Source organism: Panthera leo, chromosome A1 (assembly GCF_018350215.1).
Source record: "Panthera leo isolate Ple1 chromosome A1, P.leo_Ple1_pat1.1, whole genome shotgun sequence".
Classification (NCBI taxonomy): Eukaryota; Metazoa; Chordata; class Mammalia; order Carnivora; family Felidae; genus Panthera; species Panthera leo.
The window spans coordinates 69,113,596-69,139,979 of record NC_056679.1 but is presented as its reverse complement, the minus strand read 5'-3'; the positions used below and the strand labels follow the sequence as shown (position 1 = coordinate 69,139,979).

Sequence of the window (26,384 nt, the reverse complement as noted above, 5' to 3'; positions counted from 1 at the left end):
TCTCCCTCAGGAACTTAAAATCACTTGGTCTGCTTCCCCATCCCCCAAGAAACAGCAGCGCTCTGCTGGGAAGAAGATAAAACTTGTAAATTCCTGTGGAAAGAACTGGTATTTTAGGATACGGTCTCTCCATCCAGAAGTATGTTCCTCCACTATTTAGATCTCATTTTTAAAACCTCTTCTGTAAAGTTTTACATTTTTCTTCTTATGTTCCTCCTAGTAAAATCTCTAAGTATTTTTCACTCTTGCTCACAAGTTTTAACTTTGTCCCAGCTCTAAGTGGTTATTCCAAGGATGAAAAAAAACCCATTCGTTTCTATGTATTTATTTACTCATAAGTTTACCTAATTCAACCATACTTAAAAGATTACCTTGGTTTGGGGCGCCTGGGTGTCTCCGTTGGTTAAGCATCCGGCTCTTGATTTTTGGCTCAGGTCATGATCTCACAGTTTGTGAGTTCAAGTCCCGTCTCAAGTTCTGTGCTAAGGAGCAGGTGGAGCCTACTTGGGATTCTGTCTCCACCCCCTCCCCCGCCCCTTCCCTACTTGCTATTATCACTCTCAACATAAATAAAAATAAACTTAAAAAAAAAAAAAAGATTACCTTGGGTGCAGTGTATCATGACAACCTTTGAAAAAAAATAATTTCCCCCTCCCAATCTTCCCGATTTCTTCTTGTAAGTTAAAATTATTCTTGTTATAACTTATTAGATATAAGTTATAAGTTATGAAAGTTATAACTTATTCTTAGAAGTTAAAACCTTTAAACTACTATTAAGTAGTGAGAAGGCAATCAAGTATTTGATTTTAATGGGAATAGTTTTAGTATTTCGCTGTGTAATTGAATGTTGCTGGGTTTTGTTAATCAGTCTTCATATTTAAGTACTTTCTATTTATTCCTATTTTATTCACATGTTAAAACCCACGTCTAAAAACAACTATTAGGCATTTTTAACATCTAATGGCATTAAACAAATTTTTTTCAGGCTTTTGAAAGATTCCAAAATGTTGAACCATCTTTAAATTCATGAAATAGATCTTAGTCATGCTGACCTTTACCTGGTGCTAATTTGTAAATTTAATTGAATTGTGTTGTAGTTATACTTGTATTCCTCAGTAAATTGACCTACAGGTTCCTTTTCCATGTAATCTATGTTAGATTTGGGGGCCACAGCCTATATTAGTCTGTATTATATTTTATTTTTATATTTTAGAAAGTACCTGTTCTTTCTAGACTGGCTGTAAAACTATCTAGGCCTGGGGCTTTTTTTGTCTTGTTTTGTTGTCCTTTTTCTTAACAGATGAGCTTAGTAAATTGACAACCTGCTTGCAAAGGCAACGTTTTTTTTCTGATTGGGGAAGAAATCCTCAGAGTTGTACACAAAGATACACAGACACCCCAAGGGATGTTAACTTTCTCAACTTTCCAATTTCCGACTTGAAAAGAAAATCTAAGAAACACCTGACATTTGAGCACTGGAAAAATATAGCAAATGAGTTAATACCATAAAAGCTCAAAATCCTATGTCATTCCTTGAAGTTTGTAAGGGAAATAAAAATATCCCTTAGCAATTTAAAACTTCCCAATTAAATTGAGTGGTAAGTTGAGCCCCAAAGCTTTTTGGTTTCTTCCCCCTAAGAGGACACCCGTTTTACGTCTATTGAACCTTCCTACACGACTTGTAATAACATTTAAATGCCATTACCTTATAGTGGTTCCTTATGTGGGGGCTCTGGCTGGCCTCTCTCTGTACCCCTCATTAGCGCCTTCCCTAGGGTGCATCTGTATCTATCAGATGGGTAACTTTTGGGGAAGGTGCTGGGCATGCCAGTGACTGAGTGGGGAGTCTAGCTCTGGGCACAGACACCAGCATGGCCAGCCAGCACGGAAGCCTGGTGTTCATCAGTCATAGGACTAACACTGTGACCATCCCATGGACAGCACGCCTCTTTCTCAGTTGATTCTGAACTCAGGAGAAAAACAGGTTACCTACTAATACCACTCACTCTTAAAGCTAAACCATCCCTTTATTTCAACAAAGAACTCTATGTAAACATAAAAAGGGCCAAATGACATTTGCCAATGTCCTCAACCATCTATCTGTACCTTGCTAAGACAAGCTTAACCACTGTGCCAGAGAGTTAAACCCAGGGCAGCAATGCTCATTTAGAACCACAAAACTCGCCCTCTCTCTGCCCCTCCCATGCTCGTGCTCTGTCTCTCAATAATAAACGTTAAAAAAATTTTTTTAAAGGGGGCACGTGGGTGGCTCAGTTGGTTAAGCGTCCAACATCGGCTCAGGTCATGATCTCGGGTCATGATCTCAGATCGTGGTTCGTGAGTTCAAGCGCCGTGTCAGACTCTGTGCTGACAGTTCAGAGCCTAGAGCCTGCTTCGGATTCTGTGTCTCCCCATCTCTCTGCCCCTCCTCTGCTCATGCTCTGTCTCTCAATAATAAACGTTTAAAAAAAAAAATTTAGAACCACAAAACCTGCAGGCATCAGACCCAGGAGGACATGCAAACCTACAAACAGAAGCCCTTGAATATCTGCGCCTTCTACATCATGTTAACAAGCAATTATTAAAATGAGCCACTATGACGGTTTCATGGATAATGACAATTTTTCAATGATGCCCAAATCTCTTGGGGGTGGGAAGTGGTACCCAGTTCTCTGAGGCAAGTAAGAGGCAGTGACTCACCTGCCCCACAGCCCCACGGCTCTTAGGCATGCCCTGTGACCGTTACACAACCTGCTAGGAAACATTATATGGTCACAACCTGGCTTTCAAAGAATGCTTTCTGATTCTTAAAACACTCATATACTAAAATTATACATTCAATCAACTTTTTCCATTTCTCTAACCTATAACAGGCAACACAGTAGAGAAAAGGGGGCCTCATAACTCAGGTAAGTGTGCGGACATCTCCCTTCTGTAGTTTTTATTACTGTCCTGTGACCTTATCCTCTAAGAAAAACACTTGAGATTATGCTATCATGTCCTGTCACTGCCATAAGTTAATAGTTTACATTGTCCCTCAGGGGCCTCAAGCTGTGAATAAAATAGGAGTAAAAAGGGTTTCATGACGGGAAAATTTACCTGAATGCAGTACACGGGGGACACAAATTTAACATTTCTTACACACACAAAAAAAAAATTCTTGCCTACAGGTTTCTAAGTGCTACGACACAAGCAGAATAAATATATTTTTTTGACTTGTTTCATGTTCACTATCAGATGAATCTCTGCAAAGGAGGAGAAACTGTGGGCAGAAGGGCAAAGAATAGAAAATTTATCATTTGCAGAGAATTAATTAGAACAAGGTCCAAATGGTATGTCTTGGCAGCTCTTGACTGGGAACGTCATAAGTTACTCTTAAAAACAATATTTAATTGCAGATCGGCACGCCAAGTACGGCAAGGAGCTATCACTTGGCTTGCTTACTTGAGGTTTTGTGCAATATTAAAAGATTTGGTATGGGAGAATCTTATTCAACCGGTCAGTTCACATAAAAATTGCTAGAAAATAAAGATGCATTGGCATCGCTGAACGCTAACACCTTTGGTAACTTCAGGATCGTTTTTGAAATGGTGTCTTTGAAAGTGTTTCTCAATCCTCAGATAACCCAAGACACAGAAGACAATGCACCTAGAGGTGAAGTGACAGGATAAAGTGATTTGCTGAAGGTCCTCCAAGTGGATCAATGGACAAGAAAGATCCATTAACTAATTTACTCCTGGGATGTGCAGGAAACACACAACTGCTGTGGAGGTCACCAAGACCCCAGCCTTAAAAAAAATAAAAATAAAACAAACATCTCTGTGGGAGGCACGAGCCATAAAATGGTAATTAATGACACGTAACCAAGCGATAAACGCCAACATCAAACGATGCCTCCAGTGTTATTAGTGAAACTTTCGAGTCACCTTGAGGTTTTCAGAGGATCTCCACCAGTCATCTACAGAGCAGAGGTCCCATACTTAGCAGCTAGGATTTTTATTTGAACAAATCTGTTCCCACCTCCAAACCTTTTCACCATGGTTGAACCTACTTCCATATCCTGAGCCCCACCTGGTACACTGTAAGGATTCACCTGAAACATGGTGGAAATGAAGGGCCAGCCTATTTTTCCCAAAGTGGAAATTGGCTGTGCCTATTTTAACTAGTTTCCAATTTTTTCTAATTGTGGTTAAAAAACCCACATAATAATAATCCGACCTTAATTCTCTTTAAGTGTATAATTCACTTGTATTCAGTACATTCACACAGATCTCCAGAACTTTTTCATCTTGCAAAACCGAAGCTACATTTCCCTTAAACAGCCTTCCATTTCCCCTCCCAGAGTCCCCGGCAACCACTGTTGTATTTTCTATGAATTTGACTACTCTTGGGACCATATAAGTGGATTCATACAGTATCTGTCTTTTTGTGACTTATTTCACGTAACATTCTCAAGGTTCATCCACGTTGCAGCAGGTGACAGGATCGCCCTCCTTTTAAGACCAAATAATATCCCACGGTATGTATATACCACGTCAGCCATTCATCCATCAACGTACATTTGGGTTTTCCCCACCTCCCGGATACAGTGAATAACGCTGTAATGAACACAGCATACCAGTATCTCTTTGAGATCTTGTTTTCAATTCTTTTGGATATACACCCAAAAGTAGGATCGCCAGATCCTACAGTAATTCTATGTTTGTATTTTTGAGGAACAGCTCTATTTTCCATGGCAGCCGCCATTTTGTATTCCCAGCAACAGCGTACAAGGGGTTCAATTTCTCCATATCCTCACCTAACACTTGTTAGATTCTGGGTCTTGACAGCAGAGAGGGGTATCTCACCACTCTCTTGATTTGCATTTCTTTGAATGGTTAGTGATGTTCTTTGGCTTAACTGTCTGACTGAGCAAACACTGGGAGCAGTCAAGGCTTAGGTTTTCAACCTGGACCGAGACATCAAGGGAAGGGATACTGGCCCAAACCAGTGAGTGATGTTCAAAGTGCAACAGGACGATGGGGGAAGGTGCTAGGCAGGGACTCTCAGGCTAGCACTCTCCCATTACTGATTCACTGAAAAATGCCGGGGGAGGAAGGAAAATTACTCAAAACCAACCTACTCCTATGGTTTACCTGAATGAAACAGCCAAGATTTCTCATCTAATAATGCTGCCCATACTACAGGCCTCACTTTAATTATGCATATGTGTGATTTAAGAAGAGTTTGCGGGGGGGGGGGGGGGGATAAAAGTCTCCTCCACTTACTGAGAAAATGTCCTGTTGTACGTTGTGCTCCAAAGGAACCAGAGCAGAAAACTGGGTACAGAAGTTGCAAAGCTAGAAGTGACAGCACCAAATGGCCCAACCATTTCTCAAATGAGGTTTCATAAAGAAGCTGAACAATGAAAGCCGCTGTATCTATGGGCTGAATTAGGTTTCAACAAAATTCGCACGTTCAAGCCCTAACCCCTGGTGCCCAATGACCTTATTTGGAAATCGAGCCTGCGGACACTCAGGTTAAGATGCGGGGGGTGCTAAACCAATACGATCGTGGCCTCAGAACGAGAAACTAGGAGACAGACCTATGCAGAGAATACCATGTGAAAATGAAGGGGGAGACAGAGCTGCACCTACAAGCCAAAGAACACCAAAGATTGTCTGCACACCGCGGGAAGCTGGGCAAGAGGCATGGAAGAGACTCTCCCTCACAGCCTCGCAAGGAAACCAACCATGCTGACATCTTGATCGCTGGCTGCCGGCTTCCAGAATAGCGAGGACACACGTTTCTGTTGTTGCAGCTGCCCCATCTGTGGTCCTAGGTCACGGCTACCCTGGCAAACTAACACATTCGATTTCAGCAAATAGCAAATTGAGTCATCAAGTGACGGAGGAGCCCAGGAAACGGACCACATCTAAAGTGTCACCTCGATGCCTCGGCAGAACGGGCTGCCAGTAGGGCCTTACAAACCACCGCCTGCCCAGAGGGTTCACGTGGGTATACAGGGCACAGAGGAAAAGAACTTTAGCCTAGGACCTTGTGTACCACTCAACAATGACCAAAAACAAAGCCAGCTCTCCAGGCCCCTCGTCAAGCATTTCTGGAGCCAGACAGAAGGCAAAAATAGGTTTGGAAGCTAAGCAATGTGACTCGTACCCACATAAAACCTCTCTAAACAGCTCTGGGTTGGCAGGACGCCCAACGGCTGTTGGCAGCATCTCGGTTTCTGTTGAACCAGTTTTCTGCAGAAAATTAGAGCTTTATGTTCAAAGACTGACATGTACCTTTCAGGAGCTTCAGAAAAGAAGGCAGCGGTGAGCACTCACGGGGAAGCCCACCTTAGAGAAACTGCCCTGGGAATGGAAGGGAAGGGGGAGGAAAGAAGGAGACAGACCACCTTTGTTATCAGGGGTTCAGGAAGTTCACGGTTAGCAAACGCCAAGACTTGGAGGGAGGGTTTCCTCTTTAGAGGTGAATAATGGGCAAGAGCCTGACAAACCAGGAGAGCTCTGGGTAGGGCGGCGGCCGGGAGCCCAGACCCTTCATCATGTGGGCAGCAAATAGGGACACTAATCGTCCCTGCGTGATCCACCTGGATGCAAGGAGCAAATGCAGCCGAAACGCAGCTCACAAAGAAAAGAGGACTTCCCAACACCACGTTACAAAACCAGATGTCCCATTTAACAGCTCCAATAAAACCTTGGTACTTACAGAAATCATTAAATCAGGCTAAGATTTCATCAGACGGCTAACGGTCAGATAGAAGGTTTTGTTTCAACTCACATATTCAATATGCACGATAACCACACACAACTTTGGCCAGCTTTTTTTTTTTTTTTATCTTTGTTATTTGGATTATACTGAGAAAATCATCTACAAATTCAATAAAAGCATGCCCGTGGATCGCAGGATTCATTTGTGAATGAAGGGATCCATGTTGGTGTATGACAGACAGGTAGAGCAATGTCCTATGGAGGTGGGATTAGCGATGGAGGTGTCAGAGGGTATAAAGAGGAACCCCTCACCCAGGGCTGGAAGTGAAGGCACAGAAGAGAGACCCACAGAGGTTTAGAGGTAGGAGCCTGAGGAAGCCACGTCTGGTGGCCTTAACCTTCTCTGGGAGGTGGCTGGCTTGGTCATCCCCTAAGAGAGATGGTGTCCTGGCTCTTCCCCCACTGTTCCTGCTGACTGACCCGGACAGCCCGCTCACCGTGGCTCCCCTGCCTGCGGTCAGGCTCTTCATCACCCACCCCTCCCCCGCTTCCCTCCTGGCCCTGCTGGGGTCCCTGGCAACAGCCATCGATCCTGCTGGCTGGTCCCTCCTGCATGGCCACAGCACGAGTGGACTAGGACCCAGTCCTTCTTCTTGCCCCATCAAGCCTAAGGATGACAGCTCCTGTGGAGCCGCAGGAGAGCTGGCCGGGAGGGACGAGGACGGCCTGCCACAGCCACCTCAGACACAGCAAAGCAATGATTAAGGGCTGTCCATTAGAGGAGCCAGGAAGCTCTAATGACCAGGTGAGATAGGAGGTTGCAGATTTATAGTGGCCACAGCCTCTGCTATGGTAGAATTATTGCCAACAACCGTTTTCTGGTGTTGCAGAAAAGAAAGGAGCTGTGGTCACTGCTAGAATCAAAAGCAAGGGACAGGCACCCTCCATGACAAGTCACTGTGATCTGAACCACGAGCACGTCATCAAGGCAGGAGAAGGGGCCACTTCAAGGGTGAAGGGCAGAGGTCACAGGAGGGACAAGAGAGAGGCAGATCGGGTAGGAGTCACAAAGTTGACTCAGTGCCACTACTGGGAGGGAAAAAAATATTATCACAGAATACTGAAAGCATGAGCTTTCATGGAAGTGTTACCAAATATGGACGACTGGACATCTAGCCCATTCAAGTGTCCCCTGTACCCTGAAATCAGTCACATGCCTTTTCTTATTTCTGCTGTTCCTAGTTAAGGGGCACATATTCAGAATCAGGAATTGAGGAATGCTTTACATTTTAAGTCAGAGCCTTCGACACAACGAGTTTTAACTGCCTTTTCAAAAACATATCAAAAAGGAAATCTTTCTACTAACTGTTCAGTGAAAACAAAGAAGTGTTTTATTTTTAACAGGTGTGCTAATAAGGAAATGGGCGTCTTGAGGCTCAGGGTGAAACAGACTCTTTTCCCTTCATTCTATGTTCGCTATGATTTTGCTATGGGTTGAATTGGGTCCCCCAAGATTCAGGTGTTAAAGTTCTCACCCCCACTATTTTAGAATGTGACTTCATTTGGAAATAGGGCCTTCACAGAGGTAATTGAGTTCAAATGAGGTCATTAGGGCTGGGGCCCTCATCCCGTGGGGCTGGTGCCCTTATAAGAAGAGGAAATTTGGACATGATCACCCAACACAGGGAGAATGCCACAGTAACATGGAGGCAGAGTGGGGGCGTCCCATCTTCCAGCCAAAGAACACGAGAGACTGCCAGCAAACCACCAGAAGCTAAGAGAGAGGCATGCATTCTCCCTCAGAAGGAACCGACCCTGGGGGCACCTGGGTGGCTCAGCTGGTTGAGTATCCGACTCTAGAGATCTGCCTGGATCATGATCTCCTGGTTCATTAGATGGAGCCCTGTCAGCACAGAGCCTGCTTGGGATTCTCTCTGTCCCTCTCTCCCTGCCCCTCCCCTGCTCACTGTCTCTCTCAATAAATAAATAAAGCTTAAAAAAAAAAAAAAAGGTAACTGAGCATTTGTGTGCTGTTTTAAATTCTGACAAATGGCCACCAGAACATGACCTAATAGTCAGATACACTTTTATGCTACACCTCATAACTAAACTGCATCAAAGTTAAATAACAAGCTGATGACCGCTATCACTCCCTTCCTCTCAAATGATTCTGAGCAGGGTCCTTTGAAGACACCAGATTTAAATGCTTTCCCAGCCCAGCCTTCACTTCAGTGTGGCAAGCAGAACACCGTAGCTTCTGGATGACAAGGAAATGGAAATCCAAGGAGTAAATATAATTTTCCTAATATAAAGGGAAACCAAGCAATCAACCTCCATTTGATACTTCCACTCGGTACAATTTACATAATCACTACCAATCTTAGAGGTTCATTTACAGAGTCCCGGATTCCTCTTTGTGATTAAAAATAAGGCAGTGCCTTTTATTAGCAACACGCCTTCCCGTCAACTACAAAACGACACCAATTCTAGTACAACAGTTGTCATGGAAAGGCCTGCGCCCGGGCTTTCCTAGTCCTCTGTGACAGCACGGAGCCACCCAAGTGCAAACCTAAGGGCTGTTGGGTCTCCCAAGTGCAAACCTAAGGGCTGTTGGGTCTCCCAAGGGCAAACCTAAGGGCTGTTGGGTCTCCCAAGGGCAAACCTAAGGGCTGTTGGGTCTCCCAAGGGCAAACCTAAGGGCTGTTGGGTCTCCCAAGGGCAAACCTAAGGGCTGTTGGGTCTCCCAAGGGCAAACCTAAGGGCTGTTGGGTCTCCCAAGGGCAAACCTAAGGGCTGTTGGGTCTCCCAAGGGCAAACCTAAGGGCTGTTGGGTCTCCCAAGGGCAAACCTAAGGGCTGTTGGGTCTCCCAAGGGCAAACCTAAGGGCTGTTGGGTCTCCCAAGGGCAAACCTAAGGGCTGTTGGGTCTCCCAAGGGCAAACCTAAGGGCTGTTGGGTCTCCCAAGGGCAAACCTAAGGGCTGTTGGGTCTCCCAAGGGCAAACCTAAGGGCTGTTGGGTCTCCCAAGGGCAAACCTAAGGGCTGTTGGGTCTCCCAAGGGCAAACCTAAGGGCTGTTGGGTCTCCCAAGGGCAAACCTAAGGGCTGTTGGGTCTCCCAAGGGCAAACCTAAGGGCTGTTGGGTCTCCCAAGGGCAAACCTAAGGGCTGTTGGGTCTCCCAAGGGCAAACCTAAGGGCTGTTGGGTCTCCCAAGGGCAAACCTAAGGGCTGTTGGGTCTCCCAAGGGCAAACCTAAGGGCTGTACCGTCTCCCAAGGGCAAACCTAAGGGCTGTTGGGTCTCCCAAGGGCAAACCTAAGGGCTGTTGGGTCTCCCAAGGGCAAACCTAAGGGCTGTACCGTCTCCCAAGGGCAAACCTAAGGGCTGTACCGTCTCCCAAGGGCAAACCTAAGGGCTGTATCGTGTCTCCCAAGGGCAAACCTAAGGGCTGTATCGTGTCTCCCAAGTGCAAACCTAAGGGCTGTATCGTGTCTCCCAAGTGCAAACCTAAGGGCTGTATCGTCTCCCAAGTGCAAACCTAAGGGCTGTATCGTCTCCCAAGTGCAAACCTAAGGGCTGTATCGTCTCCCAAGTGCAAACCTAAGGGCTGTATCGTCTCCCAAGTGCAAACCTAAGGGCTGTATCGTCTCCCAAGTGCAAACCTAAGGGCTGTATCGTCTCCCAAGTGCAAACCTAAGGGCTGTATCGTCTCCCAAGTGCAAACCTAAGGGCTGTATCGTCTCCCAAGTGCAAACCTAAGGGCTGTATGGTCCCCCACTCTGTGCTGCCAAATCTTATCAATTCTACCTCCTCCATTTCTCCTGGGTTGGCTCTTGTGTGAGCATTCCATCTGGAGTCCGTGCTGGTACCTGAGCACACGACACCACAAGGTCTCTGGTCACTGGGTGTTCCACCCGCAGGATGAGCCTGTTCAATCCATCCTTTCCAATTCGGGGCGCCTATCGCCAGCATGTGTTGGGGGCCAGCACGACTGACCCGCTAGGTTATCCTAAGGGCTACTTCTGGCCCTGGACGAGCTCACGGCGTGAGGAGAGTAGGGCTTACGTGGAGAATGTGCAGGGCCAGGACCCAGCTCCCTCCCCCCAGCTTTGTGACCTAGACCAAGTCCCTCATGCCATCCCAGCCTCACCCGACTCTTTCATGCCTGCCTCAGAGGTTCACTGCTCAAACGCAAACGAGGTAACAGAAGGACAAACTCATTGGCACAATGTTGGGCACATGGCAAGGGATTTTTAAAAGACCTTTTTGGTGGGTGCCTAGGTGGGTCAGTCGGTTAAGGATCCAACTTTTGATTTCGGCCCAGGTCAAGATCTCATGGTTTGGGAGTTCAAGCCCGGAGTATGGCTCTGTGCTGATGATGCAGAGCCTGCTTGGGATTCTCCCTTTTCCTCACTCTCTGCCCCTCCCCCACTCATAATCATTCATTCCCTCCCTCTCTCCTTCTCTCTCTCAAAATAAATAAAACTTAAAAAAAAAATAAAAAAATAAAAGGTAGTCTTTTTTTGTTCACTTAACCCAGCAGCACCTCGCCTTGTGTGCTCATAAATGTTTGTGCAACTCCTATCGTGTTTTCCAGATCACATTCCACAAACACCAGAGCCGCACGGTTCCACTGTGGGGATCTAGCCTAGCTTCCTGTTTATACAAATGAGGGAAGAGGAACCCAAAACAGCTCTCGCTTACAGTTACAAAGTGTTAAAGACTTTGAGAACTGCTCACCTACAGAAGACCACAACTCATTAAAATCATCCCACGCCTTTCTTAGGAGTTAAAACTAACGTCCGACTCAAATGTTCAAAGAAATGGCTAATACGTGAATCATTAAAGAAAGTAGATAATTTAAAAACCAGTGTGATTTATGTTAATATTTCATATTAACATTCAAACACAGGAGTATCTCACCATCTAAGCACTTCCTTCAAAGGGACCTACACAGCCTGCACCGAGGAGAGCTGTCCTGAAAGTCTAAACGACCTTCATCCACCTTGAAATCCTTCATCTGGTCTGTGTGTAGAGCAGAAATTCAGCAAAGCCAGAATGCACATAAAAATTAAGCTCAAAGAACAGCCCTGTCTATTTCAGAGCTAACCAAACTGAAGCACAGAGAAGCTGCAGATATGTTGGGGGGAAAAAAGGTGGGGGGGGGGGGGCGGGTGCAGGGAATAAATGTGCTTGTCAGAAACTGAGAATTCATCACAGCTGTCCAGGTGACACTTCATTCTTACAGACCTTCAGAAGCCACCTGGGATACATCTCTATTTTAGGAAAAACCCTCCAAAGAGAGCTCAAATTGAATGTGAGACTGTACAAAGAACTATGGGGGTCCGTTTGGGGGGGGGGGGCAGTGGGCATGATTCCTCCTGCCATAAGCATGCTATTTTCATTTTTTTTAAATCTTAAAGTGCTTTCGTACTTTTTTCCCCATTTCACCTCGCCGACAGCTCTACAATGAAAGCACAGTCTCAATTCTGTTAAAGAACAATCCAGAAACTAAAGCTTAGCAGGAATGGAAGGAAAAAAGAGCAGCTTTCTTGAGAAGCCCATAGGAGTCCAGGGCTCGGCAAGGTGTTTTTCCAACAGAGCTCAGCCCCAGGAGGGAGGCATCCTGCTTCCAGACTTCGAGAGGAGACAGGTGGAGAATGGTGATCTGCTCATCCAGGGCCACACGGCCAGTGAGCCATGACGCCGGGATCCACACTCCTGGATTTTGCCCTCTAACCCCTCTGTTTCTGGGAATTAAAAAATTTATTATGCCCACTTAAAAGGGGCGGGGGTGGGAAACAGCTCTCAAACTCCCTATGTTTTCTCAGCATACTGGCCGATTTTAACGTCAGATACAGACATTCTCAATTACAGGTTTTGTTGGGGTTTTTGTTTTTTGGTTTTTTTTTTTAATTTATTAGGTTCTGAGAGACTCTTTTCAGGGAGAAAATAGCCAACAGCTGTTAGAAAATCCATGCAATCATGTCAGAGCTACAGGACAGACTTTGATCACAAGCATCTAAATCAAAGTTGAAAGGGGCGCACACAAACGTTTTGGGCCAACATCTGAAATCTACTCTTGGCTACAAGGAGCTAAAAAGGAAGGCTAACAGTATTAAGCTGAAATGATTTATGAAAAATTTTTTTTCATCCATTAAAATAGCTTTTAAATTGAACCTCATGAGGCCAGACCCAGATAGCACCATTTATCATTCTAGTTAAACAAAACACAGAAAGGGCTATGCAAAGCAGAGTGGACATAAATACTATTTCAGAAACTTTGCTGATAAAATGAGCCAAAAGCAACACAGATAAGGAAAGAAACACGGATTTATTTTTTAAAAGCTGAGTGACCTGGTGAGATTCCTACCCCTCATTCTGGTCCAAACTGCAGCTGCTTGAACGCTAGTTAATGTAGGTCCAGGCATACACAGCTCTCTTCTTGGTTTTAAATGGCCAATTAAATTTTATTCAGGTCCCACCACCAACTCCTCCCCCACTGCCTCCCTCTCCCCATCTCCTTCTAAGTGCATTTCATGCAAAAAGAGAAAATAAAGTAGCCGGGGACCCCACACCTGCCTTCTAATACCACTAGAATCTGATCACCTAGAGGGAATAATCCACCCCACCACGAGGGACTCAGAATTGCAGGGGAGTGAGAAACAGAACACTTCTAAGAAAAGAAGATTTCCCCTCCTCAAGACCTTCAGTTAAATATATATTCCCGCTCTCTGGGGACAAAAGAAAAAGAAAAGCGACTTTCAGTGGCTTATCCTTTCTATGATGGCTGAAATGGCGGGGGGGGGGGGGGGGGGGGGGGGGGGGGGGGGGGGGGGGGGAGGGAGTGGAGGGGAGTGGAGTGGAGTGGGAAGGGGAGAAACACACAAAATTCATGAAAAACTTAAAAAGACCAAGAGAAAAGGAGCATGTTTTCCAAAGACACAGTTGTTATGAGTGAGGCGTAAAGTGGAAGTCTACAAAGGAAATGTGGAGATTTTTTTTTCTTTTTTTTTTTTTTTTTTTTTTTTAAGTAGGCTCCAAGCCCAGCCCAGCCCAGAGCCCAACCCAGGGCCTGAACTCACACTCTGAGATCAAGACCTGAGCTAAGATCAAGACCCGGTCACTCAACCAACTGAGCCACTCAGGCACTCCACTATCATGGAGCCTTAAAGACAAACTCTGTCCTTTTTCTGAGCTCAGGCTTATGAAGAAGACAGCTTTAAAATTCTAGGACCATTTAAGACCTTTCAAAGAACCAAAGCACTTGGAGAACAGGAGCTCTCAACTGATGTCAAGCCCAGCTTCAGGGGAAATTAGATCTTAAACGAGTTTCATTTCACAAGGTAAGAAAATGAAATGTTTAACCACTTAAGGATGGACCGTAAGAAACACCTAAGTCGGTCTGAGCTAACACAGGCAATATTGCCCCCAGTAAAAAAAAACCTCCGGTCTATTAGGACGTGCCAACTGGTTCTTAAAAAATTTAGGTCTTCTGTTTTCAACAAATGAAAAGTGTGTGGTCTAGAAAATAACAGAGTTCTTTCAGTCTTCTCTCTTCCATTGTCAACTCGATATAGTTTGGCCCAGTTTCGTTCAGTGAGATTTATGTAAGTAACCACCCCCCCCAACACACACACACAATACTGACATTTCCTGATCTCCATAAATAGTATATCATGTGTAAACCCCAGCATGCTTCTTCATGCTCCTCACGTGTTTTGTTTTGTTTTTGTTTTTTTAAGTACTTATTAGGTAACAAACTACTGCATCTGATCAGTTTGGGGGGTTCTTTTTTATTTAAGGTGAAAAGTTCCTTTTCTCAAAGAGTTTACCATCTGCCCCGGCAATTAACAAACACTAATCATGAGAAGTTACACAATCCATCAGCAAAGATGTCAACGCAGAGTCCCAGCTCCCAACAACGGGAGGAAAAAAGCCTTTAATATCATCTAGACCAAACACCTCATTTTGCGGATAAGCAAACTGAGTCTCAGCAGGGACAGAAAGGAGCTAATTAGGGAGAAAGGAAGATTGGAGCCCATGGTTCAAGTCTAATTAGAGGTGCAGATAACAAGCTGTGGTGAAAGAGAGGGCCCCCAGCAAGAGCCCCGGGGGCCCGGGATGGTTGGTGGGATGGAGAGAAAGTGTCAGAAGGGAGGCTGGGAGGTGTTTAGAATGGGCAAAGCACCAGAGCAGCTCAGAGGTGAGAAAGTGGCGACCTTCCCTTTGGGAGCCGTGGGAGAGGTGAGGCTAAGGGCAGGGAAGGGGGACAGTATTGGGGATCATGAAGGCTGGGTTCCAATCCCGGTCTCGTCGTAATGCGTACAAAAATGGGGGAAATGACCAGAAGCTCTTCAAGAGGCCACCACCACCCACCACCCCTCAGATTCGGGAGTCAGAGGACAGAACGTAGGTGTGGGCAGTGGGTAACACACATCGGGCGTCTGCTGGGTCCACACAGCTCCAGGTGTAGGACCCGGTGATAAACACGAACACAGGAGGCCCTGCCCCACGGAACTCCCCTTCTACATGTTGGAGCCCCAAACAAGCTTCCTTGGTATCAACAAGGAAGAGCAGGTGTGGCAGGAGATGCTAATACGGAAGGTGAACCACCAAGGACAGCGGTGGAGAACCAGGGGCCATAGCCCCAGCTCGCCCAGCCTCCCCAAACTCACGAGGCCACTTTATCCTCAGGCACTTGGGAGCTCTACAGGCTTCTGAGGGAAAGTGGTGACAAGACACAAACACGCAGAAGGCCCAATGATGGGACCCTGCGATAGCTGTGGCCGACACCGAATTCCTTCTGCCACAACCAGCTCCAGGCTCTGCTTCCGGAAGGTTCCCACCACCGCCGGCCTCCCCGCACCTGGCCACTCCTGCCAACTCAACCCAGACCAGGGGGCTTCTGGTCTCGTGAGCATCTTCCCCACGTGTTTTTACCAGGGCTGCTCAAAACAGCAAAAATCAAAAAAAAAAAAAAACAAAAAACAAAAAAACCGGCTTCCTTTTATATCCCCTGATCTCAACGCTTCCTAGAGTGACCTTGCTAACGAAAACAAACTGAATAAACACTTGTAGCATGAAGCAAATGGCTTCTCCTCCAAGTGTCTGTAGGAACAGTGTTTGTTTACCAGCAGGGTCAGGAAGGCAGGACATAGAAAACCTTCTCAGAGGTCTTAAGCGAGGGAGGGTGGCCCTGGCTGGGGTGGGGCGCAGGGAGAAGGGTTGTTAACCCTTTCAGATCTGCGTGAGGCACTTCATTTTGTCCCCTCTGGCTGGAAGAGAAAGTTGCATATATCATAAACCACGGGGGAGGCTTATTGGCACAGCATTTTCCACATGAAGGTGATAAAACGCTGTACAAGAATTTACTACAAATACTGCATTTGAACTTTCTACTTTGCGGAGGAAATACCGAAGTGGACCATCCAAGCTCAAGAGCAAAGGTGGTTGGTGGGGCTACAAGCAAAGTGGAAGAACTGGTGCTCATCACGGAGGCTTTTCAAAAGGCTCTTACATGACTTTTTTAAAGGCTAGATATCACAATAGAGACAACCGTGCGGACGAGGGTTTGGTTATCTGTGCTCAGAAGTACTTAGGGCATTTATTACTGAAAATCAGGACTTGGGGGACACCTGGGTGGCTCAGCCAGTAAAAGTGTCCGACCCTGGATTTTGGCTCAGGGTTCATGGGATTAAGCCCTGCCTCAGGCTCTGCACTCACAGCACGGAGCCTGCTTGGAATTCTCTCCCTCCTCTCTCTGCCCCTCCCCCATTCTGTCTCTCAAAATAAACTTCAGAACAATAAGATAAAATGATGACTCTGCCTGCATTCTACTCTAAAACAAAAACAAGAAAAGGCCCGGGAAATTCAATCCCCAAGGAAATACACGGTTTGTACAAGAACGTTAGCAAAGGAAACCACAGGGACCTCTGGCCCCGTGCCCTGCTCATCTGTGTGGCAAATGTGAGTGAGAAATGAGAATATATTCCTCTCGGGGCGCCCAATCAAAGGAGGGATCACACATGGGCGAGGGAGATCCTTCCAGGGCCAGACACCCAGCCTTGATGAATTCACAGCAAGAAGCTGTGGAGGCAGGTTTTCCAGCAATTACGGACAGCTGCATCTTTTGCAATCCCATGTGGCTGTGATCCCATCCTGAGGACTAAGACTAAGTCACCACCGCCAGCCTGATGCCTTCCAGCTGCGTGAAGGCCTGGCCATTTCTGTGCTTAAAGAACACAAGGTAGCAATTTAGAATCAGTTCCGTCAATAAAAACGCTGATATCTGCCTTTCTACGGGCAGTTACAGAAAACATCTGGTTGAGAAGGAACATTCTGGCCCAACTAGGAAAATCAAAGTATGAATGGATGGGGCATGTGAAAAAACTAACAATGACATCAATTCTACTTGTAAAATAAACTCACTCTAACATTCGGTCAGCAAACATTTTAACAAGCCAGGCGCTGGGAACAGGACACAAAGGCAAAGGCACCACTCCCGACACTTGTATTAAGTGCTTAGCATGTGCCGAGCTGTTACAAATAGTGTCTGGAACAATTCTGTTGTTATCATAGTATGAGACAGGGCTTATCACTAGCCTCATTTTACAAAGGAGAAAGCAGAGATACAGAGAGGTATCTCGTCCAAGGTGATCAAGAAGTCAGTAAAAAAGGCTGAAATTTGAACCCAAGACGCCCAGCTCCACCCTGACGGGTATATAAGTAAAGAGGACAGAGGGAGGGAAGAAAAAGCTACAGTCTCAGTCTCAGAAGTTAGTGTCTGGGTAAAACTGATAGGGTCTTTAAGGGTGCATAGGAGTTTATCAGGGAAGAAAGGAGAAAAGTTCTTTCCAGACAGAGGGATTATAAATGCAAAGCACAGACATCAGCACTTATCAAGTAAAATACTTTTAAAAGATGAAAACAAACTCCACTCCTATTTCTTAGGCAGGGAGATCCCATAGAGCTCCTAGAAAAACAACAGCTAGCAACAGTCTTAACATATTTTGGTTTAGGGCACCTGAAGAAATGCAGTTGAATACAGTACAGTACTCCCTGTAGTTCATGCACACAACAGCAATAGCTGATAGCTTGTCAGTCCAAACCACACACGGGAACACGACTTAATAGAATGTGTTGCCAGAGATTTGGGCTCCCAAGTCCTTAGCACAGTACCAACAGGAAACCCTGAAACTAAATACCTCACCAAACCAGTCTGGCAACAAAGAGAAAAAAGCTGGAAAGGGGGAGGGAGTACATGTTCCAGAAGGCCAAATTCTAACAGGCTGGCAGGTGCACTCCTCATTTATTTTTACCGTTTCAACAGACTAGCAATGGCTTTGTTCACCAGAATACGGACACGTTCCCAAGACTTTGAAAGACAGGAATTTCCCCAACAAGAAAATAAGAGCTGTGCAATGAATTGGCAGTTCTAAACATGGCTATTCGGGAGGTTTATCTTTCCCTGAGACACTTAATGGTAATTCACATTCTCTGAACAATATTAAGATGAATAGAATTTAGTGAATCATATCACATAAATGATTAAATGATAGGTTACAGATGTTAATGTCATGAAGTTCCAGTCCCTCCAGCCAACAGGAACAACAGACGGATCGTCTCCACTTTAAAGACAGGTTATATTCCCAAAGTTTTGTTGTTAAGTTGGCTGTTTAGAGCAGTTTTCTTCCCCACCAACAATGCTACACACGGTGGATGGTACGTAAGACAGAACACAGAAAACCAAATCTAAACTGGGCTACTAGGTAGGTCTAAGGACCCCCGCCCACATAAGGCATAAGGATTCCGGAGGGAGGTGCAGTCCAACTTCTGGAGAGCTGGACGTATTCCTCTCACTCGGCCTGCCTTGCGCACGAGAAACCCTCCACCTGCGCGTAACTGCTGCTAGTTCCCTAACCTCCAGCAGGAGTTGTATTTAAGGAGATTGGGGAGGAGGAGAAGGCAGGGACTCAAGAAGAAAAAAAAAAAAAAAAAAAATCACAGAATCACGGGGGTGAGGGCGTGAGAGCCAGGGTGCAGGGCTCCCACTGATGCAAGAGGCAAAGGCTGCGGATTCTTCCTTCTCTGAGCGGCCCCCAGACACCCCTCAGACACCCCTATTTTCCTCCCTGGATGGTGGGCCTCTGAAATTCCAGGGCTGTAGCCCGGTGGGTCTGGATCACGGTTTTTCTACACCCCCTACACTTCCCACTCTTGAACACAGTCGTCCACTTCCCTACAGACATGAAAACACGTGTGTGGCTCTGATGATTTTTCTCAGGCTTTTTCTTGCCCGTACGCTAGAGAAGGGGCACACACACGTGCACACACCAAGGAGAGAGGAATACGTGTGGAGACGCATCCACAAGACCCATAATTCTATCCAGTTCAAACAGATACACAGAGCATGTGTGTATTACATACATATATATATTTGTATAGGAAAGACTGTACGATTCAAGTGAACTGCGCACTGAGACCGCTACGTAGGCAGCGCATGTGTGAATGTAAAAGCTGGACAGCTCAAAACCAGAACGGGTCAGAGGAACGTGCTGCGGGTGGAGAGGGAGGTGTGGACCCTTGTCCTGCCACCTCACATCACTGAGAACAGGGAGAAGATGAACCTCCCAGTGCTGAAGCCCGCCCACACTCTGGAGTTCATGGAGACACCCCAACTTACTGGAACTTCAAATGCCTCCTGGGTGTCGTCCAGCATCTGGATTTTAATGGACATGAGTTTTCCTGAAGGTGTTGGGGGCGGCTTCTGTCCATGTTCCAAGGTACTGATCCCCGAATTCTCCGGGGCCCCCAGTCGCGATCCTGGACTTGGCCTCTGCTCTATTTCTCCCATGGTGAAAGCAGATTATATAATATCTGCAGAAAGCAGTGAGAAGGAAAAATACATCAGAAGAGGACACTCATTTCAAGCACCTAAGGGGACATCTGTGGTCTCCGACCCTTCCTGGGATCCCTGGAAACACAGCTCGGTGGGCTCTCTGTCCCCTGCACAGCAATCACACGTGGGGAAGCTTCATGCATTCACAAACAATAAGGTCACCTTCAACCAACCAAGGCATGCAAATAGTTGTGCATATTTTAACATATTTTCTAGTTTTACAGTCAGCTCTTATTCATACCATAGATTCAGTTGTTTTCAACATATTATCAGTGTCTGCAGCGAGCAAGGCACCACTTTTTACACATCTTGAGTCTGGACAGGAGATGATAAACAGTGCCTAAGCCATGCCATTAGCAACCATTAATTACCTTTTATGGACACACCAACATACTAAGTAATGTGGGTATTACAAAGATAAACAGATAAAACACATGGTGGCTCTCAAGTTTATAATCTGTCGAAGCTAAACATGCATTCACACAGGGGTCTTTCTCCTGATTTCTTCTAATTCATTTCTTTCCTGCCATCCCCCCCATCGTTCCCCTTTTCCAGAAAAACCATTCTACATATAGTAGTATCAGCGACAACAACGTTATTTCCCTAAAAACAAAACCCAATCCTCTTTACAAATAGCTGGCTCTTCTCCCGCCATACCCACCCCACCCTCCCCTACCCCACGCCACGGTCTTGCCCCCCTACTGCCTCGGTCTTGCCCCCAGGTCTTCACATGCATGGCTCGCTCTGGATGAGTGCTTTGCACTCCTCCTCCATCTGGAAACTTCTAGTCTAGCTTTCTGGAACTCAGTTCCAGTATCACATCCCCGACACCTGGGCAGGGCTCAGGTACCATATCCTCCTCGGTGTCCACGACTCTGTCAAGCGTCAGCATGGTGTTCAGTCTTATGTGCCTCTGCCTGATTATGTCCCCCATAACCTCATGACCACCCTAAAGCCGGAATCAAATCTTAGGTATCTTTGGATCTCAGCACCTACCTAGACACAGTGCGGGGTATAGAAAGTTCAACAATGACTGCTTGTTGACTGGCCCTGTCTGGACATGAAGGGTCATGGAGCACAACGGGGTGCTTCCATCATGGAGAAGGCAGGAATGGTCCTCAATCTGGTCTCTAATGTCAGGGAATACTTGGAAGGAGACAAGTACACAGAAGAAGACGCTGCAGGAAAATGGAACGGCCCCAACAAAGCTATGGGACACAAACGGGGAGGCAGATACGAAGAAGAGTAGGAATTAATGCTGGAAATGCGCTTGGAAAACAGGGTGGAACAAACTAGAAGGACTTCAGACACCTTGATGACAAATACGGTCTTTCCCTGCAGTCAGCGGGGAGCCACTGGAGAAGAAGGACATAAGAAAAGCAGAATTTTAGAAAAATGCATCTGAAGAAGATCTGTTCTACAGGCTGGAAAAAGATGGACGGCGGGGGCTGGGCAGGGGGTTATTCGGCGACAAAGCTACAGCAACAATCTGTGCCCAAGGGGATAACTTAGACAGTGGTGACAGAAGGGAAAACATGAAGCCATAAAACCCACTGTTCTGGAAAAATTACCCCGAAGTTGTTAACAGTAAGCTGCCCAGAGGAGGATATAAAAGAACAATGACCAGAAAATGTTCTATCAGGGAAGAAGGGAGGGAAGGTGTGAGTTTCACTGGGGGCACCGTTCAGGGTTACAAAAGGCCAGCCAGGGACGTAAGGGGGAGGTGGAGCTGGGTTTGGACTGAGAGTTCAAGCCCATCTTACTGTGTAAGCAAAAGCCACAATGAAAGCAAATGGCGGAAGGTGGAGGGGAGGAGCCAACCAAAAACCGATGGCCCCATCATGAGGGTGCTCATGGGCTGAATACTGCTCCTCCAAAAATCTTACCCCCAGTATCTCAGAGTGTGACTGTATTTGAAGAAAGGGTCTTAAGAGAGGGGATTAATTTAAAATAAGGCCATTAAGATGAACCATAATCCAGTGTGACTGGTACTCTTATAAAAAGGGGAAAACTGGACACAGACACCAGGGATGCTCGAGCACAGAGGAGAGGCCATGTGAGGGCACTTGGAGAACGCAGCCATCTGCCAGGCCAGGAGAAAGCCCTCAGGAGACCCCGACCCTGCCGACACCCCGGTCTGGACTCCCAGCCTCCGGAACTGTGAGGAAACACACTTCTGTTTCACCCCCACCCCTAACCTGTGGTAGTTTGTTACAGCCGCCCTAACAAACTATACAAGGGTTCATGCAGAACCCGGAAAGAGGCACAGAAAGAACAACCTGGGGCACCAAGTGACTGCAACAGCTGCAGAAAGGGCACTGAGGGAGGGTCACCTGTGGTGTGAGGTACAGACCTGAGTGCCGTGTCTTACACATTTGAGATCATGTCACCCTTCAGCTCTTTTGTTCAGGAAAAAACCATCCAGTTTGTAAATCTTATTTGGTAGGTTCTTCTCACCCAACTCCTGCTCATCCTCCTCTCGAAGAGTTGGGCCCCTAGAAGCTTCCAACAATATTCCATATGGAAGCCCCTCCCCCCTTCCTCTCCGCAAAACCTGTGACACTCTCACTGTGACACCAAAGGCTGTCCTGGAGGTCAGCAAATCAGACACTATGGAGTCACCTCAACAACCTGGTCATTGACTCAAACCACCCTGGCCTAAAGAGATGTGTCCTTTGGACAGAGAAAGGGTCTGAAGACCACCTCAGAAATACCACTTACTAAGTATTTTTCCACAAAACTCTCCACCAAAGTCTAAGAGTATTCTTTGTTTCTCTACAGTCCTTCAAGGTTGGGTTCTGTGGCAAGGCAATACCAGTTAAGGATGGACTTTTCTTTTTTTTTTTTTTTTTTTTTTTTAACGTTTATTTATTTTTGAGACAGAGAGAGACAGAGCATGAACAGGGGAGGATCAGAGAGAGAGGGAGACACAGAATCTGAAACAGGTTCCAGGCTCTGAGCGGTCAGCACAGAGCCCGACGCGGGGCTCGAACTCACGGACTGTGAGATCATGACCTGAGCCGAAGTCAGACACCTAACCGACTGAGCCACCCAGGCGCCCCAGGACTTTTCTTTTTTTGAATGCCCATGTAGGACTTCACAGATCTGTTCTGGAAGTACCTTTCCAATTTCTGCCCCAAGTAAGCTTTCCTTAAGACCCAAATTCTAATTTGTTTGTTGTGTGATCTGTGCTTTGCTTAATTCACCTATTAGTCTTGAGACATCTGACTGGACCAAGTTCATCTATAATGCCTAAGCACAGGGCCTTATACCAAATGGAAACAGGTCGTCTGCTTGTTCAAGGAATCAGATGTGGTGTATATATCTAATTAGTTAGGAAATGAGTTGTGTTGAAAACAATCTTCACAAAGCAGGCAAAATTATTTTCCTGTGTTTTCTGGTTGGGGTCTCATGGTTAAAAATACAACCTCCAGAAAAAAACATGACATCAGCCCCATTAGCCTTCCCCATTCCCAGATTCCTCTCTGTACTTTTTCCTACTCTGGTCTTGATGCCTCCTTGCCTCTCGAAGCATCCTCTGCTGCCTGCCTCACTTCCCTGCACTCAGTCCATCAGGATGGACAGGCCCTGTGCTCGATCACTCATGCTGGGCCTGGCCCCCTAGCCCCCTACTGCAGAGTCAGGGAGATGTGGCTCAGATGCCCAGGCATGGAGGTGAGGACAGGGAGGAAGGGGCCCATCCTCCCACGTCACCCCACCTCAAAGGTTCTGGGGTCCCTCCTTGCAAAAGCACTTCCTCTCTGTCCAGCCTGAGCAAAGGGCAAGGCCCCTCATCCCCTAAAACTAAATCCTCTCTCCCCCTCGGGCTCAAGATCCCCAGATGAATATGTATGGTCATTTTTAGCACCTTGGCATTTAAAAAATTAAATTCAGTTAGTTATTAACATATATTTAGTACCTTAAATTCCCTTTTCCTCAGTCTTCACAATGACCTCACGCCTGTATTATTTCCACTTCTGGTTACTGACATTTCAACAACGTAGTCATGCTTTCTGTTTTCCTAGCTGCATGAAGACTATTGCTGTACATGGAAAGTCCTGCTGAATTCAAATATAAATCCAGCCAAGTGGTCTGAATGGAGCATCCGAGGAATGTCACGGGAATATCCGAGGAACGCTGGCAAGTCATAAATGGGTGAGCACGCTGATGCTGGCTATCAGAATCGGGGAGTCTGGTAACACAACACAGCCTTCTAGGTGAACACGTCCGGCAAACGTAAAAGCCTTTTGTTTATACAGATCAATCCGCGCTCTATTTGGGCTTTACCTCCATAACTACCCCCCTGGCTTCTGCATTCCTTAAGGAATGGTCAAAGGAAAGGAAATTAACGTCTCTGTCCTTGTGATACATGATTAACTTAGCATGATCGTTCCAGACCTACAAGCAAAAAGCTGCTTGAGAAACGACTTTATTCATTAGCTCTATTTGAAAAGCTAGTTAAAAGGAAACAAGAACAACAACAGACACAGCAGTAAAATTGTTAACTGGCAGAGAAAAGATGAAAAAGCTAGAGTTGCCCCGGCTTCAAGACTTCCTCTTGGAATGCACCCGAAAGCAAGCAGCAGGACACATGCAAATGCCAACTCCATCCCGGAGGGACTGAAGGACCTTTGCAACTCCAAACCACAAACGGGGGGGGGGGGGGGGGGGGGGGGGGTCAAGAGCTGCCAAACTGCCCTCAAGGTCAGACAGAGGAGAAGGAAAATGCTTGCAGAGGCTGCCCACGCCTGCAGAGCTGTGTACCCTGGACAAGTATGGCATCCTGAGCAACGACAAAGCTAGCGAGAACTTTCTGGGCACAAGGGGGAGAGATGTGCAGGTTAGCACGGACAGCCACCCTGGACACCGCGGTGGGAGATCTCCTAAAGGTGGAGTGGACAGAAAACAGCAGAGGAAATGCACATTAGCAGGACATCACCAAGGGCACTGGGAACACGACCAGCCCAGCAAGCAGAGAAAAACAGAGGATGAAAAGATTATATATACATACACACACATACACCCTCAGGCCACAAGAGTTCCTACTAGCATGGGACACAGCCCTGTCTCCTGGCTCTCAGGAAGCTCCTACAAATAGCTAGTTCATAAAGAACTCACCGAACAACAAAGGACCTTTACTAAGATGCTACAAGAAAGGGGAAAAAAAGTGAAAAAGACGGGCATCCGGGTGGCTCGGCTGTACATCCAACTTCAGTTCAGGTCATGATCTCAAGGGAGTTCAAGCCCCACATCAGGTTCTGCCCTTACTGGTGCAGAGCCTGCTTGGGATTCTTTCTCCCTCTCTCTCTGCCCCTCCCCAACTCACGCATACACGCTCTCTCTCTCTCTGAAAATAAACTTTAAAAATGAAAGGACAAAGAATTCCAACTTTTCCCAAATACGTTGTCCTCACTTAACAAAACAATGAAATAACAGATTCCATAAACAAAAGCACAACAGGATTTACAAGAGTTCAGGGGAGCTATGGGAAAAATAAGGAAATATAGCATGAGGGGAGACCTCAGGGGGAAACCAGGATGAATAAAAACATCACTGCTATAAAACAGACGTCTAGGTTGCCCCCAAATTCATATGTTGAAACCGAACCCTGATGTGATGGTATAGGGACTGGGGGTGTGGGGGGGGGGGGGTTGGCAGGTGAGTATATGGTGAGGCTGGAGCCCTCGTGAGTGGATTCATACCCTTATGAAACGGGCTTCAGAGCCATAGTCCATCCCCTCTGCCATGCAAGCACCCAGTGGGAAGTCAGCAGTCTATGAAGCAGGTGCCTTCTGGGGCACCTGGGTGGCTCACTTGGTCATGATATCCCAGTTTGCGAGTTCGAGCCCATGTCGGGCTCTGTGCTGACAGCTCAGCGCCTGGAGCCTGCTTTGGATTCTGTGTCTCCCTCTCTCTCTCCCCTCCCCCACTCACACTAGAGCACATGCACGCTCTCCTAAAATATTTAGAAAAAAATTTGAAGCAGGTGTCTTCGTGTTGGCTTTCCCAGCCTCCAGAACTGTCAGAAATAAAGTCCTGCAGTTTATAAGCCACCCAGTCTACGGTACGGTTATAGCAGCACAAACAGACTAAAAGAATCACCAAAATGGAAGTGGCCAAAAGGAAACACACACAAGTGAAAATATGAGGGTCTGGAGGGTAAAGACTGAGAAAAGGGAGCAAAAGATTTAAAATGGAGTGAAAAGTGATAGCTGTGGAAGACAGAGGACATCCAGCTCACCCACAATCAACAGCCCTGAAGAAAAAAAAAAGAAAAATCAAATAATGGAACAAGAAAACAAACAAAAGAGAAAGGTCTAATTCAGGAAAACATTCCAGAAATAAAAGGGGACTCTCCATAGTAAATGAACGTCTATTCCAGAGACAACAGGATGATCAACACCAAGACATCTCCTGTATCATCGCTGATCTTCACAAATTAAGAAGGAATCACTCGGGGGCACCTGGGTGGCTCAGCCAGTTCGGCATCTGACTCTTGACTTTGGCTCAGGTTCTGATATCTTCGTGAGACAAAGCCCCGCATCAGGCACTGTGCTGATAGTGTGGAGCCTGCTTGGGATTCTGTCTCCTTCTCTCCCCTCCTCCCTCACTAGGGTTCTCTCTCTCAAAATAAATAAGTAAACTTACAAAAAAAAAAAATTTTTTTTTTAAGGAATCATTTGGGCACGTATGCACAAAGTTCAAACAAAACACAAAGGGTCAAAGTTCAGGCTCGCAAACAGCAACATTTAATGCTTACATTGTCAAAACG

At 46.3% G+C, this 26,384-nt stretch overlaps 1 protein-coding gene across 3 annotated transcripts in view; it reads right to left on the bottom strand.

The window, feature by feature from the left end:
* The window catches only part of FARP1 (FERM, ARH/RhoGEF and pleckstrin domain protein 1), a 295,943-nt gene that overhangs the window by 211,398 nt on the left and 58,161 nt on the right, over nt 1-26,384 (bottom strand). For all 3 annotated transcript variants that reach the window (XM_042929450.1, XM_042929458.1, XM_042929440.1), the window contains exon 2: nt 19,397-19,590. In XM_042929450.1, the coding sequence (XP_042785384.1) occupies nt 19,397-19,567 (171 nt within the window). In that variant the 5' untranslated portion in view covers nt 19,568-19,590. The remainder of the gene's footprint in view (nt 1-19,396; nt 19,591-26,384) is intronic.